This window comes from Monodon monoceros, unplaced genomic scaffold (assembly GCF_005190385.1).
Source record: "Monodon monoceros isolate NGI ecotype Baffin Bay Population unplaced genomic scaffold, NGI_Narwhal_1 Super_Scaffold_14, whole genome shotgun sequence".
Classification (NCBI taxonomy): Eukaryota; Metazoa; Chordata; class Mammalia; order Artiodactyla; family Monodontidae; genus Monodon; species Monodon monoceros.
In genome coordinates, this window is record NW_021703770.1 from 3,211,144 (window position 1) to 3,231,744 (window position 20,601).

At 43.6% G+C, this 20,601-nt stretch overlaps 1 protein-coding gene across 1 annotated transcript in view; it reads left to right on the plus strand.

Moving 5' to 3' along the window:
* The window catches only part of FAM135B (family with sequence similarity 135 member B), a 162,699-nt gene that overhangs the window by 134,646 nt on the left and 7,452 nt on the right, over positions 1 to 20,601 (plus strand). The window contains exons 9-13 of the mRNA XM_029222947.1: positions 1,745 to 1,900; positions 2,855 to 2,928; positions 7,144 to 7,298; positions 13,421 to 15,422; positions 17,323 to 17,489. Coding sequence (XP_029078780.1) covers positions 1,745 to 1,900; positions 2,855 to 2,928; positions 7,144 to 7,298; positions 13,421 to 15,422; positions 17,323 to 17,489 — 2,554 coding nt within the window. The remainder of the gene's footprint in view (positions 1 to 1,744; positions 1,901 to 2,854; positions 2,929 to 7,143; positions 7,299 to 13,420; positions 15,423 to 17,322; positions 17,490 to 20,601) is intronic.

Below are 20,601 nucleotides of genomic sequence, written 5' to 3' on the forward strand. Positions count from 1 at the left end.
TTTTTTTTTTTGCGGTACGCGGGCCTCTCACTGCTGTGGCCTCTCCCGTTGCGGAGCACAGGCTCCGGACGCGCAGGCTCAGCGCCCATGGCTCACGGGCCCAGCCGCTCCGCGGCATGTGGGATCTTCCCGGACCGGGGCACGAACCTGTGTCCCCTGCATCGGCAGGGGGACTCTCAACCACTGCGCCACCAGGGAAGCCCTTCTCTGTTTTTCTTACTCTCAGATGCTTTGCTCCACCCAGCATGCCTTATACTAGCATCAGCCTTTAGTCCAAGAAGAGTGAAGGGAACTTCCAGCGTTTCAAGCGAGGCTTTGAACTTAGTCTCCCCATACATTGTTACACCCAATAAAGGGTTATTTGCTTTGCACACTCATTTTGCAGATGAAGAAACTGAGGCACATGGCAAAGAAGGAGCTCATAGATGGGTTTGAAACAGCAATGGTTATGTGTCCTGCTGCGTCTTCCAAGACAGACACATGCCCACCACTCTTTTTTTTTTTTCAGTGTTCTTAAGTTGACTTTTTAAGCATATTAAGGATAGGGATGGTATAAACCTATTTTTATTGAAATACAGTTGATTTACAATATATTAGTTTCAGATATACAGCATAGTATTTGATATTTTTACAGATTATACTAAATTTAAAGTTATAAAATATTGGCTATACTCCTCAGGGTTAACCCACGTTACTATCTCCTCTGGTGAATGAGGCTCTCTGCAGGCAGAGACACTCCTTTTCTTTTGAATACATTTACTGAACTTCACTTTATTTATTTGCCGCGCCCTGTGGCATATCTTAGTGGCAGAATCTTAGTTCCCCGACCAGGGATCGAACCCGGGCCCCCTGCGTTGGGAGTGCCGAGTCTTAACCACTGGACCGCCAAGGAAGTCCCAAGAGACACTCTCTAATTCATCTTTGTGCTCCCATGTATTCTAAACACGTGCCTGGGATATGGGAGATGCACATTAAATTCTTGGTGAGTAAGTGATGAAGCGTAGAATTCAGTGTTAGGCTTGGACCACTGGCTCTCTGGCTGTCCTCAGAGATGTGATCTCTCTTCTCAGCTCTCCACAATGAAAGTTACCCCCAGGCAGACGGCTCTCGTAGTTCTAAACTGAAGCTAGCCAAAAGTTCCCCCAAGGGCTCCGGACCTCTGTAGGCTGGGTCCTTCAAGCTTTCGTTAAGACAACCTGGGATCCTCCTTAAGAAATTTGGAGTGTTGGGGGGAAGATGGTGGCAGGTCTACTGAGCACGGCCATGTGGAAATCATCTAGCAAGTCAGATGCCGTGAGGTTATAAAGACTTTATTGTTTCTCGGGAGATGTTTTACGACGCCTACTCTGTAACGTCGGCGTAGTGCCACGGCTTTGTGGTGAGATGGTCTTACAGTTGAATCTCAGCTTTGTGTGACCTTGGGTGTGCTATTTCGTCCTCTCTCCTTTAATTTTTGTATAAAATGATGGTTACAATAACTTTACCAAAGGTTCATTGTGGGGATTAAATAGGAGAGGGCATATAAAAACGCCTAGTGTTCTACCTGCCAACTAGTAGATATTAATAAGTGGAAGCTATCATGATCGTCAAGTGCTGAGTTCAGAACGTAATAGGATGCAGAAGAGAGTCCAGAGAAAGGAGAGGGATTCGTTTAAAGCAGAGAAGCCAGTAAAGACTTCAGGAGGAAGACGGCAGTAGCTTCATGGAGCAGAGGTCCTTTACTGCCACCCTTTTCCCTCCCCAGATGTTGAATAATCCAGAGAAGATAGCTGAGCAGATAAGTAAGGATCTTGCCCAGCTGGCCTCCCACCTGATGGCTCTGTGGACCCAATTCCTGGACACGGTGACATTACACTCCCAAGTGACCGCTTATCTCACCCAGGAGCATCACACCTTGCGGGTAAGGGGTTAAATGGTATCAATTCTCTAATCATGCACCAGTGATCTCTCAAGGAAGCTTTACAACAGTTGGCTCACTGGGCAGAATAAAAGTCAGGATTGACTTCCGTAGACCCAAGTACTAGCCCTTCTCCACCATGAACTAGCAGTGAAACTTTATGAACTTCCTTCAGCTTTCACATCTTTGGTCTATTATTCAGAAAATACCTTCCTTGGCTACCAAGTGATAGCAAACCAATCTCAGGGATATGACGAAGTGCTTTGATAGTGTTTCAAAGAAGTGTCTTCACGTCTACTCCATTGTTCCTAGTGCATTTTTTGCCACCAGCTTGAGTGCACAGTGGTGGGTACCAACGCATAATAAAAGATGTTGGTCTTCTCATTTCCAGCAAGAGGACCAAATAGCTAAGTCTACAAAGTGCTTAGCGGACGCACTTGCATGACTAGCTTTGCACATTCTATTTCATCTGCATTTATCTATGGCCTCTGTTTTCAAGGGTCGCATATTCTAGTAGAAGAAATAAGGCCTAAATGTACAAACGACAGAACGCAAGCCAAGAGCAGATTCATAAACATGCATTCAATTGTGTCCATAAATCAGGTTTGTGCTAAGAACCAGAAATAGAGAGGGCAGCTGGGGGTGGGTAGAAATACTAGTGTTTCAGAACCTCTGGGTTGTGGGCTAAGCTCTCCCTGATATTAATATATGTTACTTCCCTCGTTGAGCCTTAATTTCTTTTTAAAAAGTCAAGGCTAGGGACTTCCCTGGTGGTCCAGTGGTTAAGACTCTGCGCTTCCACTGTAGGTAGCACGGGTTCGATCCCTGGTCGGGAACTAAGATCCCACGTGCTGCATGGTGTGGCCAAAAATAAATAAATAATTAATTAAAAAAAAAAAAAAGTGAAGGCCAAACCCACCCAGTGAGTTACTTTGTTTATACTATTTTATTCCTCAGGTCCGAAGGTTTTCCGAGGCCTTCTTTTATATGGAGCACCAAAAACTTGCAGTCTTGACCTTTCAGGAAAATCTGTAAGTAACCAGTTGCATGACCACATCGTGAACCCTGAGCGCCAAGGACGTTCTTGTTCAAAGTTATTTCTTCCCTTCATCTCCAATCATGAAGGAGAGAAGTCTGCCCACCTCTGCACATTCAGGTGAATTTTCTCTGAAGGCAAAAGAGTCAGACAAATTGCAGAGGCAGGAGCTGGCAGGTGTCAGAGAAGACAAAGTATTTTGTTGTTGTTGAGTATCCTTATGGTTCTGTAGACAGAATCAAGACTTCCTAGGTCCCTGAAGACATCTGTGCTGAGTCCTCTTTGCAAAATGAATTAGAAGCAGGTGGTGTGGGCACAAGCAATGTCAGAAAAAAAAAAGTTCACCTGAGACTTTGCAGCAGCTATGAAATGCATTTAGCGTAAGAATTAAGGCTGAACTACCTAATTAGGAGGACAGATGAATATCTAAGTTTGACTTCCTCCAGAAAAATTTAAAAAATATTCAGAAAGGGGCTTCCCTGGTGGCGCAGCGGTTGGGAGTCTGCCTGCCGATGCAGGGGACACGGATTCGTGCCCAGGTCCGGGAAGATCCCACATGCCGCGGAGTGGCTGGACCCGTGAGCCATGGCCGCTGAGCCTGTGCGTCCGGAGCCTGTGCTCCGCAATGGGTGGGGCCACAGCAGTGAGAGGCCCGCGTACTGAAAAAAAAAAAAATTCAGAAAAGTCGAAGGGTTGACATAAGATGAGGTCATTGTCTCTCATTGTAGATTTCCCTTGTGGGCACAATCAGTGCTTCCTCCAAGATGTCTGGCCGTGGCTACACAAGTCCAAGCATTTCTTTGGGTTTCTGAATAGTACGTTTGCCTCCAAACTAAATGTGGATGGAATAATGTTTGAGATGCTATAGTAAATCCAGCAGGAGAAACGCTTGAAATCCATCCATCACTTAGGACAGACCCAAAGATCTTTTCACCTTCATCTTTATAACCTTATTTTCTCCCCACACTTAATTCTAGTTGGAAAGTTACAGCAATGTTGAAGTTTGCCTCATGGATTCTGAAATTGAGAGGGGCACCAAGGAAAACATATCTCATGTTAAAATGGCTTTTCTAGAAATATCTAGAGTCACTCACTCATGCATTCATTCATTCAGTCCAGCCCCCTGCTAGAACCAACTGTATTTTTTAAAATGAAAATTGGGAGAGTTAATTTGGCAAATGTAAGCATCACTTTGAGGACCACTGAGCAAAGCACTGCAATTCAAGACTACTGCAGGACATCTAATTCCAAATCACCACAACGATATGTAAACCTCAGACTGCCAGGCCCTGGCTGCATTCCCAAGGAGTGTGAACACACAAGGAGGTGACAGACACATAGGCAGCTAGCATCCTGGAAGAGTTTTGTTGGAATGACAACCACTTGTACAAAGTGCAGATGGTATGGTATCCGGGAGACCTGGGTTCAAAGTCCTGCTCCTCTACTCGCAGCAGATCCTTGAGAGAATTAATTTTCTGTTTGTTTTTTTCCCTGAAGCTCACCTAGTCTTTGTTTCCTTAAAATGGGTAGGATAATAGTTGTGAGGATCACATGAGAACATCCATGCACAGGACCCGACCTGGAGCAGCTGCAGACTCTGCTCAGAAAGAGTTAGGTGATGCCTGATGACTTACACAAATGTTTGCTCTTCACATAGACACTGGGGATACAGCAGGGAACAGAATGAAGATGTTCTCCCCATGGATCACTCGTTCTAGTGGAGAGACAGGCAGGAAGTACATGATATCATTTCAGATAGTGATCAGTAAAGAAAAACACATCAAGGTAAGGACCTAGAAAATTATGAGAAGAGGTATGGCCAGGGTCCTCATAAATGTTTCACAACTAGCTCTCAGGAAAGCAAAAACAAACAAAAAAACCTCCAGTCTGTAGTGTTTGCCAATTTCCACGTGTGGATGCTCCCACCCTAGTCAATTTCAAGCCAGGGATATGTTAGCACTGAATGTGGATTCATGGCTATTGCAAGCCTATGTGAACTGGCTCCAACACTTCATCTGACTTCATTGGAACTTTATGCCCCGTGATGAGCAGTTCTCCATTTTCCCCTCTCCCAACCCGTGGCAACCACCCCTCCCCTCTTTGATTCTAGGGATCTGACTAGTGTAGACGCCTCATGTATAGCGGAGTCATGCAATGTTTGTCCCTCTGTGACTGGCATTATTAGCGTAATATTCTCAAAATCCATCCCTGTTGTCACAGATTGCAGAATCTCCTTTTTCAAGGCTGAATAATATTCCATTGTCCCACATTTTCTCTATCCATTCATCTGTCCGTGGGCAGTGAGCTTGTTTTCATATCTTGGCTGTTACGAATAGTGCTGTTATGTGCATAGGAGTGCTAATATCTCTTAAATATACTGATCTCAATTATTTGGGATAAATACTCAGAAGTGGGATTGACAGCTCATATGGTATCTCTATTTTGAAGTTTTTGAGGAACTTCTGTACTGTTTTCTACGGCAGCTGCACCATTTTGCCTTCGCCTCAACAGGGCACAAGGGTTTCAGCCTCTCCACATACTCACCAACACTTGTTTGTTCCAGTAATAGCCATCCTAACAGGTGTGAGGTGGTAGCTCATAGGGTACATGCCCTGGAATTTTTAGTTATTTGTTAACACGTGAGAAGCATTGTTTGAGGTGTGTGGTCACATTCACAATGTCTGTATACTACATTCCAGCAAGAGAGAACTCCCTGCCTAAAATAACTTAGTTCTGACTCTCCAGCATCTATCCTGTTGTATTATAATTACCTGATTAACCACCTAACTTATTCATGACTCTGTAAGTTCTTTAGGTCCAGAATCAAGTTTCAATCCTCTAGGTTTACCCCCTACCCTGTGCACACCATCCTATGCATGTTGGTGTTCAATCAATATACTTTGTTAATAAGCTGAAAACTGGACCAAAAAATGATGAGAGCTGAGAAGGGCAGAACTGATTGCAACAAAATTCCATTTAAATATTCAGACAGAGGTCCAAAGAATGATGAATTTGCAATGGCCTTCATGGCTTTGAGGGAGAGAATAAATTGCTTCTCTTTTTCTTTCATAGGTTAAAATCCAATTGAGAAATAAGAGGCGAATGAAATACACACATTTAATATTTATGTTAAATATACATATATAAATAGCATATGTGCGTATATGTCCTTCATCATATTTCTTACTGAGGATGCTGGATTACAGAAGTTGCCCTGGCCTGTGCAATGTTCCACAGCTACAGAACTGTTCTCTGTGGGCAGATAATCTAAAGGGCTGGAGAGTGAGTTTGGGACTTCCAGAGTCAGGCTGCTCTAAAAACGTCTGCAGTTGGACAAAGAGACAGAAAGACAGACAGACAGAAAGTAGCTATGCGTGCTCAATTCTTCTCCCAAACTCACCAACCCGATAAGAGCATCATCTTCGCTTGGGCAAGAGTGATTGAGCTGGCATGGAGAAAAATGATGGATTGTTAATAATTTTCCCTTCATGGGGGAAAAATAAACTCTTGCCATTTTGCAGGGACTTGAGGAGAAGGGAGTAAACGTTTTCCACCAGCCCAGCCTTTGAACTAGGAATACTATTTATTTCAAATTCTGGAATCATATCACTACTCGTGGAGTGATATCTGGGTCATGGAGGAGGAATAAGGGGCCTTTTAAAATCTTATAGGCAGGAAACCAGAAATATGGCTCCTGAACTAGGGGAATTGATACCCTAATCAAGGATCCTGTTGTCCACACAGCAAGCAGTAAAAAGGCAATTTTAGATGGTTCTGAATTCAGATGCCACCAAATATGATTAAGACCCTAAGTGCTATAGGTAGTTAGAGAAATAGGAGTAAAGTATATATAGATTTAGGTGTTTCCTCCAAAACACGAATTTACGATTCCTAGCTATTTAGAAACTCAACGTACATTCCACTAGAATGGTATTTATTACATTCTACTAATTGGTATGTGCTAAATGCCCTGGGGTTTTGCCTAAACACACAATCCATGTCAGCACCGAGAGCAGTTCTGATTCAAAGCAGACTAGGGCTTTGGGGGCTGGGTAGGTAGCTGGGAAGAAAGGGAGGGGAGACAGACAGATGACAATTGTTAGAGTCTACTGAACATTTTCTGAATGCTGTCTTGGGATAAGAGGGATGGAACAGTAAGTTTAAAACCTTTAAATCTTCCTTGAATGCTCATCGGGTCTGTGTTCCCCAGGATCCAGACCCACAGCCAGCTGTCTCTGGATGTCCGGAATTCAGAGTACCTCACCACCATGCCCCCGCTCCCTGCAGAGTGTCTGGACATTGACGGCGACTGGAACACTCTGCCCGTTATCTTCGAGGACAGATACGTGGACTGCCCTGCCACAGGTGTGCCTTCTCCTTTTTTGCTTTGGAAACCTCAAGGGTAGGGCTTACCACTGGGTTCCCGTCAGTTGCTCTGTTTACATCCCAGCAGCCATGGGAACAAATCAATGAAGTATTTGTCAGTTCCTAGAGGAGAAGCAAGAGCTAAGGTTAAGCTTGTTATTGGAAATGACTTTGTTGCCGTGAATGGGCAAAGCAATGGAAGCAAAGGACACTTATAGTAAAGACTCCCTTTTGGACTCCTGGGGTGGAATTGTATTTAGTGCTTCAGTGTTTTCACCTGTAAGATGGGAACCAAATTCTCCCCCTCACCAGAGTCCCCTGAGAGTCAGATGGAGATCTTTTCTTATCTCAAATGTACAATTCAAATATAAATTCATTTCTGATTGAACCTAAATGGCATTCGGTTGACATTCCTATGCGGTGCTTGCTTTATGGAACGAGCCAGGTAAAGTATTTGAGAAAGTGGGCACATAAATATATGGATTAATGGATGAACAGCTCACTTCAGGGGGAAGAGGTAACATGTTTGTGTGTGTGTGTGTGTGTGTGTGTGTGCAGATTGCAATCTGTTTTGCTGGGGCTGCACAGAGTTTGTTAATGAACGGATCCGTCAACTGGAAGGAGCCTAGTGCAAACTGTAGAGAGAATGTCCGTTCCCCGTCCCCTGCATAGCCCTGCTCATGGAAACACAACAAGTTCGTACAAATGACAGAGCTGAAAGAGACCCATGATCCGGTAAAGGACCAAACTATGCCAGCCCCTATGCTGGAGGTTTTATGAGCTTTATCTCTTTAACCCTATAAACAACCTCAGAAGTCTATTTAACAGAGAAAAACTGAGGCACAAAGAGGGTAAATGTTAATCAAAGATGACCCAGCTTGTAAAAGCCAGCATTCAAAGCCGAGTCACTGCAGTGCCGAAGCCCGTGTCGGCTTGCCATCTCTGGGCAAAATATTTTTTAAACCATTCAATTGGGTTGCCCATAATTAAAGGAGGGGCCCCTTAAATTTCAGAGTTTCCGCAATCTGAGATTTGTAGGATGTTTTATAAAAGTCTAGGTGACTTCCAAGGACTGCAACGTTGCAAACCAAGGATGTTATTCGGTTTTCGGTTGTACCCTGACATCTAGTGTCTACGCTCTGTATGACGGCTTGACTGCGTGTGAGCTCCAGAGATGGCAGCCAACCAGCTGCTCAAAACAATCTCAATACTCCCTAATGGCCTATATAGGAAAAGAATCTAAACAAAAAAATAAAACAGTGGATATATGTATAACTGAGTCACTGTGCTGTACACCTGAAACTAACACAATGTTGTAAATGAACTATACTCCAATAAAGGTAAAAAATAAATAAACAAATAAATAAATAACATTTGGCATATATATATATTGAAAGAAAAAAGAAAGCTCAGAACATTGGATTGAGACTGTGTGTGTGTGTGTGTGTGTGTACATATGTACATATGTTGATCTTCCTTGTAGTTATATGATTGAACTACAGAAAATTTGAACAGTTAGAGAAGATATTTAAAGTAAGCACCCACTGTCAGACCCCCTAATACTATCATTATTAGACTTCAGATCACCTTCCAGTCTTTCTTTTACATGCATATTCATAGGTACTCTAGTGGGTATACATCTCAGTCCCTAGCTCACATGTGCTATATATACTATCACATAGCTTTATTTTTTATAAACCAACCTCATTTCAGCTGAGCCCCATCCCTCCTGCAGCTTTAGCTGGAAGGTCAATCTCAGCCTTTCTGGGGCTCCCTGACAACCCTCTTTACTGCCCATCACATCACTGCCCTAGAGTTTCACAGTGGCAAGACATCGTTAGGGGAGGTCTTTCGAGGGCCATCTGCCCACGCAGGTCCCTGGAAGCCATGCCCTGTTCACATCTACAGAGTATTTTAGGACGGGCATTGCTTTACAGCTTCTGTTATGTGCTTTGGACATGGGACTCGGCTGAGGCTAGGACCCCAGCATTTATGGTCACATCTCCCTGGCAGAACCCCGAGGCAGTTGCTCTCAGAGGCCTGAATACTTCCCCAAGGCTTCCCTCACACGCCTCTCACCTGATCCATCCCCATCCCCAAAACTACTTTTACAGAGTCACCTATATCCATGCTCAAACCCCAAAGATATTCTTTTTTTTGAAAATTTTATGGAAGTAGTTGATTTACAATGTTGTGTTAGTTTCAGGTGTACAGCAAAGTGATTCAGTTATATATACACATATCTATGTAAATATATATAGTCTTTTTTTACATTTTCTTCCATTATAGGTTATTACAAGATATTAGGTGTAGTTCCCAGTGCTACACAGTAGGTCCTTGTTGGTTATCTATTTTATATATAGTAGTGTGTATATTTTAATCCCAAACTCCTAATTTATCTCTCTCCTCCTCCCCTCTGGTAACCCTAAGTTTGTTTTCTATGTCTGTGGGTCTATTTCCCAAAGCTATTCTTGAGGTTCTTGCTGTTTTACACTTTACTTTGGTGATGCTTTAATCCTGGAGCAAAAGTATTAGCGAATAAAGAATTATTTTCTTATTCCTCAAGGGCTTGGTGGCCTTAATTTTTATAATTTGCAATGAAGTTTTTGGGTTTATATTCCATTCTTTTAGTGTAGTGGAAAAAGGGAAAGAAAAGAATTTCGTTTTCATACTAAAATTGTAATGTTTCTTCGTGGTCTGCTGTAGTACTGTGGCTGGAATACTTAACCTGTACCAGGAACTTGCAAATTCTTTCTATATAATCTATAATCCCTTCTCTCACCCACCCCCTCGCTCTCCTGTCCCAAGGCAATTCGGCTGTTTTCCTAAGGTCTTAAGTTGGCCAGATTACCTGGATTTGAATTTTTTTTTGCCAGCATCTAGTAACTATATGAAATTGGGCAACAGGGGTTGTGGTTTCTACTCCATAGGCTACTGGGAGCAGTGGATAGTTTCGTCCACTGGCACAGAGGAAGTTACGAATGCATGTCAACTAACACCGTTAGTATCTGAGTCTAAATCCATCCTCTGTGAATCAAATCCTTTGCTACTCTCATTTTTCCCGTAGTTGTAGTAGTGAAATTAAAATAGCTGTTTTGACAGTCTGCTTCCTCACTGGGCTTCCTATGTCCTGTCTTAACTGTCTATGATAAATCTTTCCTTTTTGTTTCAAGAACCCACTAATCTACCTGTTACTTGCAATATAAGGACCAGACTCCTTACTCCTACGAGGCACTCAAGTTCATCCATATTGTGGGCTCTTTCTTCCTGTCTAACCTCATGCCCTTCCCCCACTTCCTCTGTTCACTCTTGCTGCATCCACGTGGGATCCAACCAACACCTGACCAGACTGTGCGGCCCAGACTCCTGGGCCTTTGCGCACACTATCCTCCCTACTCAGGCTGACCCATTGTCTCCTTTTATGAAGAAGCTCAATTCGTATTTTCCAGCATACAACCCACATGTTTTGGTAGGAGAGCCAGCTGTCCTGTACCATGTTTGTTTCCCAATAATTTGAAAATCCCATAAAGACAAAGACTGGTTCACTATTATAACTGATCCCCACTTTCCCTCTCTCTAAACCTTGGCCCAGCATAGGGCTTTGCACATAGGATATGTCAGTCTACCATTTGTAGGACTAAATAATATTGAAATTGTGTTTTTCACACCGGTACAAACAGTCGATGAGAGTAATAGTCATTGTTCTGCTGCATTTCTGAGCTATTCTCAATTCATTCTATGAACACAATTCATTGGCTGTGAAGTAGCCAGGATGCTAGCCTTGGGGATATAGATACTTATAAAACACAAACTCTTCTCTCCAGGGGGAACAAGCCATGCCCACATGGATCATGGTATGGTGGTAGATGTATTACACTACATGTGTGTAGAGGAGACACTAGGAATTTGCAACAGAGAATGTCTAACTTGCTGTAGGGTGTGAGACAGTTCCCCAGAGGAAGGGAAATTTGCTCAGTGTCTCAAGATGCAAAGAACGTGTCCAGGTAAGGAAGAGATTCATTCTTCACAATCTTTGTTCTAATCCTTGACCCAATCTTAAATTTCACTCAAAGGATGAGATGATGATGTCTAAAAGCTCCGTGTAGTTTTTAAGTAAGTGCCTCAATGGTTTACTCCATGATAATGTTAATAATGATTATATTCATTTAACTTCGTTAAAATTGCATGGAAGATTTATACTGTTTAAAGAAAATAAAAGGCCAGTCCCCTTTTTTGTGTGTTTGGTGTATATGAAAATTGAATAACCTATCATATATCTTTCTCAAAAGAGCTGTGTTACAGGCACTTATCCCAATTATGTATATTGGGAGGGGGAGAGAGAGAGAGAGAAAGAAAATAAAAGAAGGAGGAGGGGAATGAAATAGAAGAGAAAAGAGACCAGGGGAGAGAATGAGAGACATAATAGTTTACCCTCAAGAAAAAAATAGTTTACCCTCAAGAAAAGTAAGAAAAAGAAGGTCACACTTTGGCGCGCCTCCATCCTGCTATAAAGACCAAAGCGAACCTGGGAGCCTCTTGTGGTCTGAGTGCCATGTACGATAATTGCCCTGTTTACGGAGCTCAAGCTTGGCAGTGTTTCCCATCAGAAAGCAGAAATCTGTCTTCCCCATGTGTCCATTTCATATCAGAAGTCTACTCTGAGTTATGGCTGTGAGGCCCACTGGTTACTATGAACCTGCCCACCCGAGAAGAAAATGTATTCAACTAGGAAAAAGGCTTATTGTTTTTTTCTAACTGTCCGAGGTCTCACAGCTGGCAAGTGTCAGTGTCAGGATTGGAGACCAGGGGCTCCTGGCTCCAAAGCATTCTCTGTATATACTCTGTAAATACTGTACACAAGATCAGTAAATGTTTTAATATTTGTAAGTGGTAATTATTCAAAATGTTTTTTTTACTAAGTAAAAGGTAAATCAATTATAATCGTTGGCAGCTTTTGCATTAGTGTGACGCATTTCTGACACTGATAATCCGGTATTAGGTCGAACCTCACAGGTTAAGGGCACAGTCTCTGATACGATTGTCCTTCCTTCACAACTCAGCCACAAGCTCAGAGGTTCTCAGGCCTCCCAGACTTCTGACCAACTGGCTACCAATCCAGGGATTCCCATGACCCCTCAGGTTTGATAATTTGTTGGAACAATTCATAGAACTCAGGAAAGGGATATACTTATGATTTCAGTATTATTAGAAAGGATACAAATAAAGACCAGCCAAAAGAATAGACTCATAGGGCGAGGTCTGGAAGGGTCCCAAACACGAAACTTGTATGCCTCCAGGACTGCTATTCCTGGTATATGAATGTACATTGCCCACCGGGCAAGCTTAGTCAATCCTCCATGTCTAGAGTTCATACTGCGTTTCGTAATGTGGGCATGATTGACTGAATCATGGGCCACGTGAAGGAACTCAATCCCCAGCCCATCTCTCCTCTCCAGAGGCTGTACCGATGTCACCTGGTTCAAATCCTCAGTCAACTAGTCACGTGGTTGGTCTTTCTGGCATGGCCAGCCCCCCTCCTGAGTCGCCTCCTCAACGCAGACTATCAGGGGACTCACCATGAGTCACCTCGTTATCATTAGCTCAGGATCCACCGTGAATAGCTGACATTCCTATCGCTTGGGAAATTCCAAGGATTTAGAGGATATCCCCCAGGAAGCAGGAACAGAGTCCAGACAAACTATTATACAATCAGGCATTTGGGTAATTTGTGAGTGTAGATTTTTTTTTAATAAATGTATTTATTTTATTTATTTATTTTTGGCTGAGTTGAGTCTCCGTTGCTGCGCGCGGGCTTTCTCTAGTTGCGGTGAGCAGGGGCTACTCTTGGTTGCGGTGTGCGGGCTTCTTATTGCGGTGGCCTCTCTTGTTGCAGAGCAGGGGCTCTAGGCACACGGGCTTCAGTAGTTGCGGCGTGCAGACTCAGTAGTTGTGGTGCACGGGCTTAGTTGCTCCGCGGCATGTGGGATCTTCCCAGACCAGGGATCGAACCCGTGTCCCCTGCGTTGGCAGGCGGATTCTCAACCATTGCGCCACCAGGGAAGCCCCATGAATGTAGATTCTTAAAGTATAACACATTTTTCTTTCTTTTTTTCTTTTTGTAGGGCATAATTTGAGTGTGTACCCTAGTTTTGATGTTGCAGCAACAAGTCCCACAATACTGAATCTAAACAACAGAGAGGAGAACCATATTGTAAATAGAAAATCATCTTTGAGGGAAGACCTTGTCTTGCCCACCATGAAACCACCCCAAATGGACTCTAATGAAGAGGTTATTAGGTGTCCAGGGCCAAATGAGAATGTCACCACACCGAGTCATACGGACGTGTGCTCAGAATCTCAGGTGTATCTGACAATTGGTGAATTCCAGAACAAACCAGGTTTGCCTGAAGATGAACGTCGGACTGGCCAAAGGTCTGATGTTGGAACGCACCTGCCGACAGATGAGGACCTGCCCAGGAGGAGTCCTGGTCCAGAGGATGACCAGGCCCCAGCACTGACCTACATGGATGTGAATTCTAGCAATAAGAACCCCTGCAGAGCTGACCCCACAGCGGTCACCAGTACCCAGCACGAGAGTGGGTGCTCTCGAGATAACTATGAATTAGACAGAACTGAGCTAAGCAAAGGGGTAGCAGGTGGAAGTCATCACGATGCCAGCTCTTCAGAGAAAACCACACTCCATGAGTTAAGTACTCTTGGAAAGGGAGCAGACCAGGGGAGCAAGATGGTGCTGCTAAATCTGAAGCTCATCCCCTCAGAGCCCTGTGATCCACTCAACTCTTCTTTGAGGGATCCCTTGGATGTCAAGGCTTCCCCAGAGGACCCTCACTCAGAGGAGCGGGAGGGAGTGTCTGTACTATCTGGGGTCATCAAGAGATCCTCGTCCATCATCTCTGATTCAGGCATCGAGAGTGAACCAAGCTCCGTTGCCTGGTCCGAGGCTCGAAGTAGAGCCCAGGAGTTACCTAGTGACCGGGATGTCTTGCACCAGCTGGTTCGAAGACATGCCCTACACAGGAACTCCTTAGAGGGTGGACACACAGAGAGCAATACGAGTTTGCCGAGCGGGATCCAGGCCTCTCTCACCTCCATTAGCTCTTTGCCTTTTGAGGAAGAGGAAAGGGAACTGGCACTCACCAAACTGACCAAGTCTGTCTCTGCGCCCCAAATCAGTAGCCCCGAGGAGTCTGCTGAAGGTACGGACTCCCTGCAGCAAGGGCGAGGTCTTCCTGAGACTTCAGCTGTGCACACCAGGAGCACGGATCCCTCCGGACACCGCCTTCAACTTAGTAATGCTGGGGTTCACCATTCCCTTGTGGAGGTAGTTTCAGATGCTGACAACCAGCAGGGCCCTGGTTACATAGATATCCCCAAAGGTAAAGAGGATCAGCTTGATCCTCAAGGACCCTGTTGTCTTGATGGCAGGACCGATAACCCTCCAGGGCTTGAAACCAAAGGTCTGAGTTTAAAAATACCACGCATCCCAGCACTTGAAACCCCTAGGTACAGAGCTTTTCCTAGAGAACTCATGGAGACCCCAAAGCGCATGCCTAAAGACTCTAATGTGGGGAAAAGAGCTCTTTCCAACAGCAGCATCTTGGACGTTGAGCATTTCACCCACCGTGAGGTGCCTGAAGTGAGTTGTACGTCAGCTGCCGAAATCGTCAACCCGGATTCAGCAGGTGAGCGAAGCAGCTCACCTGGCATCATTGATGATACAGCACTTGGTAGAGGACCTAACACCTTCCCAGAGGATGGACGTGAAGCAGGCGCTGTGTGCTCCACTGTGACTCACTCCATTCACTCCCAAGCTACAGGAAACCAAGAGCCGAGGGCAGGCCCCTCCATCATGCTGTCCCACGTGACCTCTGCAGAGACCTTCTCTCTGGACAGCCTGAAAGCTGTTGAGGTCGTCAACTTATCCATGTCTTGCACTGCCACCTGTCTCCCTTTCTCGTCTGTGCCCAAGGAGACCCCTGCCAGGGCTGGATTCTCTTCCAAACAGACCCCATTTCCCATCACTCATCAACCTTTGGGTTCCTTTGGAGGTGTTCCGAACCATTCCAGCAAGTTGGAAGACGAAGTCAGTGAAAGGATGTTCAGGTAGGTTTGCTGGTGGCTTACCTACACCAGCACCATCTTTTAGATTCTTCCACATATTTCTCAATTTCAGGCATACTATTTCAAAATTGTGATATCAGTTATTTTCTGGCTTAAATAAAGTGTTATATTCTTATCATACAAGTCAGGAATGTAGAATAGTGTAAAGAAGTAAAAACTCATCAATAAGCCCATCTCAAATATAGCCCCTGTGTAAGTTCAGCTATACGTCTTCCTATGTGCACCTCTATGTATATACTATTAATTTGCAAAAGTAAGATAATTCTTGACAAACTCTAAGTTTTTTCCAACAATATATTGGAAACGTCTTTATATATTTATAAAGCTATTTTTGCATTACCATTTTAGTGTAACATTCCATTGTGTAAATGTACCATGATTTCGTTAACAAGATCCTTTAGAGATAAACCATAAATGTTTTTCTTTTCGGTTTTTCTTATGATGAACAACTACCTTATGAGTGTCATTGTACCTCTGTCTTGGCACATTTCTTTGAGAGCCTTTTGGGAATAGGACTAATTCAGATTTTCTTCCTAAGCCCCTTTTGTGTGGTTCTTAAGTTTATCGTTCCTTTTGAAATGCCAGAATCCATCCCTTTATCCTTGTCTTGGGTTTGTATTCCTATTACTGCCTCACCTATAAACTATGTATTGATTAAGTATAGTATGGAATCACTTAATCAAAACATCCCGTCTCATTCACTTGTTCAAAAAATGCTACACAGTTACACATTAAAGTTATCCCCCAAAGAAATTGCACAGGCAGGTAAATTTTGGATCCCATGTTTTATAAAGACCATTAAGTGCCTATTATACGCCCATGTTGTCAGTTTAACCAGTGCATAGCAGGCACTGTCCAGTGCCTGGCCAGTGCTGTCCTGGTTGTAACTGTGCTCTCAGTCTAACAAGGAGACAGGGAGATGACAGAAGCAAATGAGGGCAGTTGAGTAAATGGGATGGTTCATGTGTGCACAGCTGAACCAGAAAGAGAAGGACCTAATTTGGCTGTGGGGCAGTGAGTATGAACAGAGATTGTGGCCATGAGAAGCTTTTTAGAGCTGATACCTAAGCTAAGGAGAAAATATGAGGCACCATGTTGATGATAATGATGGTGATATGGCTGGTAATCGATCACATCTCCTTTTTCACGTTTAATCTGCTTCAAGTACCGTTCTAAGCATTTTGAATAGATTATATCACTTAATACAACAAGGCAAAGACAACTTTATGAATTCGATACAGGTGTTATTCCCCTTTTACAAATGAGGAAACTGAATGCAGAGAGGTTATAAAGCAGTTGGTGCACAGCTAGTAAGTGTCTAAGCCGAGATTCTGACTTTGGCAGTCTGATTCCTGAGTCCGTGGTCTTAACCACCTTGTCAGGTAACCAGGCAAAGAACAGGATAACCAGGTGGGAAAGGAATTTCAGACAGATAGACCCAAATGCACAAAGGTATGGAAGTAAAGACAAGAGGCATAACTCATGCAGGGACTTTATGAGAAATGTGTTCTTTTTGGAGGCTAGCTGATGACGCTGGAGAAGTACATGGAAGCAGGTTAATAAACTCTCACTCCCGGAAGACCGCTTAAAGATTTTGTGGATCCTTGGAGCTGGAGGGAACCTTAGAGGTTCTATTCAGTGCAGGAACCACATCTGCAGAACCCAGATCAATACAGCCCTTGGTTTTCCTGGGTCACTTTTCTGCCTTGTTGTTCAGAACAAGCCTTTCACTAGCGTCTCCCATGAGGTCCCACATTCAGCCTTGGTCGCTTGGCAGATACTTCCTTGTAGTTGTCCATCACTCCTGCATCCCAGCTCAATGCATCTCCTGTTCAACATGGAATACACAGCTCGGCTCGTGATTAATTAGTGTATTCTCCAGTTTTTATCAGGCCAAAGAAAAGTTTAAAAAAGAACTGAAGATGGATGGATTTCTGTACAGTGACTTATCTGTACTAGCTTCTGACATACCGTATTTCCCACCAGAGGAAGAGGAAGAAAATTTGGAAGATGGGATTCACCTGGTAGTCTGTGTCCATGGCCTGGATGGTGAGTTCTAAAAAGGTTTCCTCCTCAAAGTTTTGTGCTATAGACGAATTATCATATTCATGAATTAATCTAGTTTAGGGACTTGTTCAACAAATGTTCAAGTAGCGACTGTGGAACATTAGTAAGTATGCTGGATCTAGGAAAATGGCATGGCCTTGCTCTCAAAGGAAAGATCTCTCTGGCAAAAAAATATGTTGAGTTAATGAAATACACAAATGAATGAATTAATGCGATGAAGGAATGAATGGAATGAATAAATCACATCCACTTTTATGGATTCTAATGTATAACTAAGGGTCAGAGGAGTGAAAGGGCTCCTCTAGGGCTTCAGTGGTGATGAGCAGCAAAACCGGTGGTCACATTCTTCTTGTGATGATCAAATAGGTAATGGTGATGGACTTCACTTCTATGACACGCTCTTGTTAATATCCTTAATCTTCCTCACTCTTGGGGCTAATGCATTTAATTGTCCGCATCAACTCCTGGCTATATGCATTGCATGCCAGGACGCTAAGTCAACAGGTCTATTAAGTGAAGTGTCAGAGAATCCAGTGGTAGATCATCCATTCCAGATAATGATGATGGTGGTGATGACTTTGACGATGGCCAGAATGTATACATCACTCACCAGGGGCCAGGGACCACTCTAGATACTTAACATTTATTAACGTGGTTGATCCTGACAATAGCCCTGCAGAGTAGCTGCTATTATCACCCCCATTTATAAGTGGGGAAACTGACTAAGAGGGCAGCTAAGCAACTTGTATAAGGTCCCACAGCTAACGCGGTTGAGTCAGGATTAAAACCCATCTGTCCGGCTCCAGAGCCCATGGTTTCATTTTGCCTTTTACCAACAAGCTCATCTCTCCCCCAACCCGAACCTCCCTCCACATCCCTGAGTCGTCTTCTTAAAATCTTACTAGGTCCGGTCGTCCCATCACTGGGATGGAAGCTCTTTGCAGCTCTCAGAAAATAAGATAAAATGAACTCCTATTTTAAAAAGCTTCGAAAGTTCCCAGCATAAAATATTCTTTATGTCTGATCCTTGTCATTCTCATCTCCTGCCCTTTCTGCTCCCCCCTCTTCCAGCTGCACCAATTCACTCCCATCTCCACGGACAGGGACCATTTCACACCACTGTCTTTCTCAACACTGGGTTTTCTTTCCGGTGAGCTTTCCTCTCTCTGCACTGACTTCAGTGCTTCACAAATTTCAGCTGTTCACACATTTCCCTTCCCCTTATTTACTCTACCCATGTACCTTGTACTATAATTTCAAAATTCGTACTGAAATGGGCATACTTTTTGAGTGTATTTATTGAAACAAATAAACTTCAAATCACACCGCAACTTGAATACTAGACTCACGCGCTACACACAAAGAGTCATACTAAAAATAATTAATATAAACAAAATAAGTTTGCTGAAGTTTGACGTGTGCCATTGTCGGAAGACTTTTTTGAGCTTGACACTCACTTTCTCTTTGCAAAAGTATTAAGCTGTTGAAAACATGCTTGTTTTTAACTGGGGCTTCCAATCAGAAGGACCTCCAGAAAGACAAAGAATAACGTTCTCACTCATCCTGTGTATTTTTAACACAGGATCTATGGCCTTGCATGACCAGTGTGCATCTCTTACTTATCTGATATTAAATTAAAATGAGATAAGCCTCTCAATCTCTTTGTGAAAATAAGAAATCTGGTCAGGCCACAGACTCCATCCTGCAAGTGGGAGAAGAGGGATGCTATAAAGATAGGCCAGCTTCTGCAGTATTTGTGCTGTGTCAGAAGACGGAGCCGCCAATCACAGCATTGTCACTTGGGCATAAAATCATCAAAGAGACAACCAATAACAGAGCACACGTTTCTTTTGAAGGTGATTTCTCTAGTTCCACGTCCATATGTTTAAACTTTGCAGAGTTTTACAGGATCCATTGGTTACATTCCACTTACAAGGCTATATTGATGTTAACAAAGAACTGAAGAAGTTGGTAATGGTTATGGATATTTGCCCAACTCTTCATATTGTGCCCAAAGCCCAAGATTTATATTCTTGTAAGGGTCCTCAGTGGAACACATTATCAAATCATATTTTTTTTTTTTTTTTTTTTTTTTTGCGGTACACGGGCCTCTCACTATTGTGGCCTCTCCTGTTGCGGAGCACAGGCTCCGGACGCACAGGTTCAGCGGCCATGGCTCATGGGCCCAGCCGCTCTGCGGCATGTGGGATCTTCCTGGACCGGGGCACGAACCCGCGTCCCCTGCATCGGCAGGCGGACTCTCAACCACTGCGCCACCAGGGAAGCCCTCAAATCATATTTTTTGAGAAAGTTTTAAGTTGCAGAAAGTTCTCTGTTGCTCAACAGCTGAAGGAGGGGGGCCCATTGTTATCCCTTCCTTAGACTCCCTGTGCTAACCCGAAACACTTGATACATATTTATTAAGGCCACAACCTAGAATGCCATTAGGTAGCTTTAAACAAGAACAGGACCAAAGAGCAAACTCTTACTGTCAGAAATGAAAGGAATGAACAAAATTTAACTTAGTACAAAATAGAAACATTTTCTAAAAGAATGGGAGTATTTTATAACTGTAGCCCTGCATGTATGAGCATGTGCTCTGATGGGCCATCGTCGTGGGTCACCCTTCTATTGGGTCATCCTTGAAAATTAGGAGGAGTCTGTCAAACATCTTTAGTTCTCCCATATTCTGTATGGCATTTTCATCCTCTTTTGAATCACTTGGTGGTTTCATAAAGAAGGTTATAAAATTGGTAGTCAACGATATCACTTCTAGTTTCCCAGCTGCTTTGAAAGGATGGTTACATGGTAAAGTAGGTCACCTATATAGCCACATAAGCAGCTTCGGACTTTCAACTCTGTAGGGATCCCTTTGAGGAATAGATTAAAACATTCATTAAGCTACCACTGAACCCCACGGCCTGCATGAAATTTACCCCTAACCATACTTGAACAAGAAGCTTATTCTGTTATATCAGCTATTTTCCACGTGATTTTCACTTCAGGGATGCATTCTGTGTGTTCTTTGTGGCTTTGCTATTGGCAGCAGAGCCTCAAGTCCTTAAGCTCTTCTTCCTCTGCCCTGATGCTCACT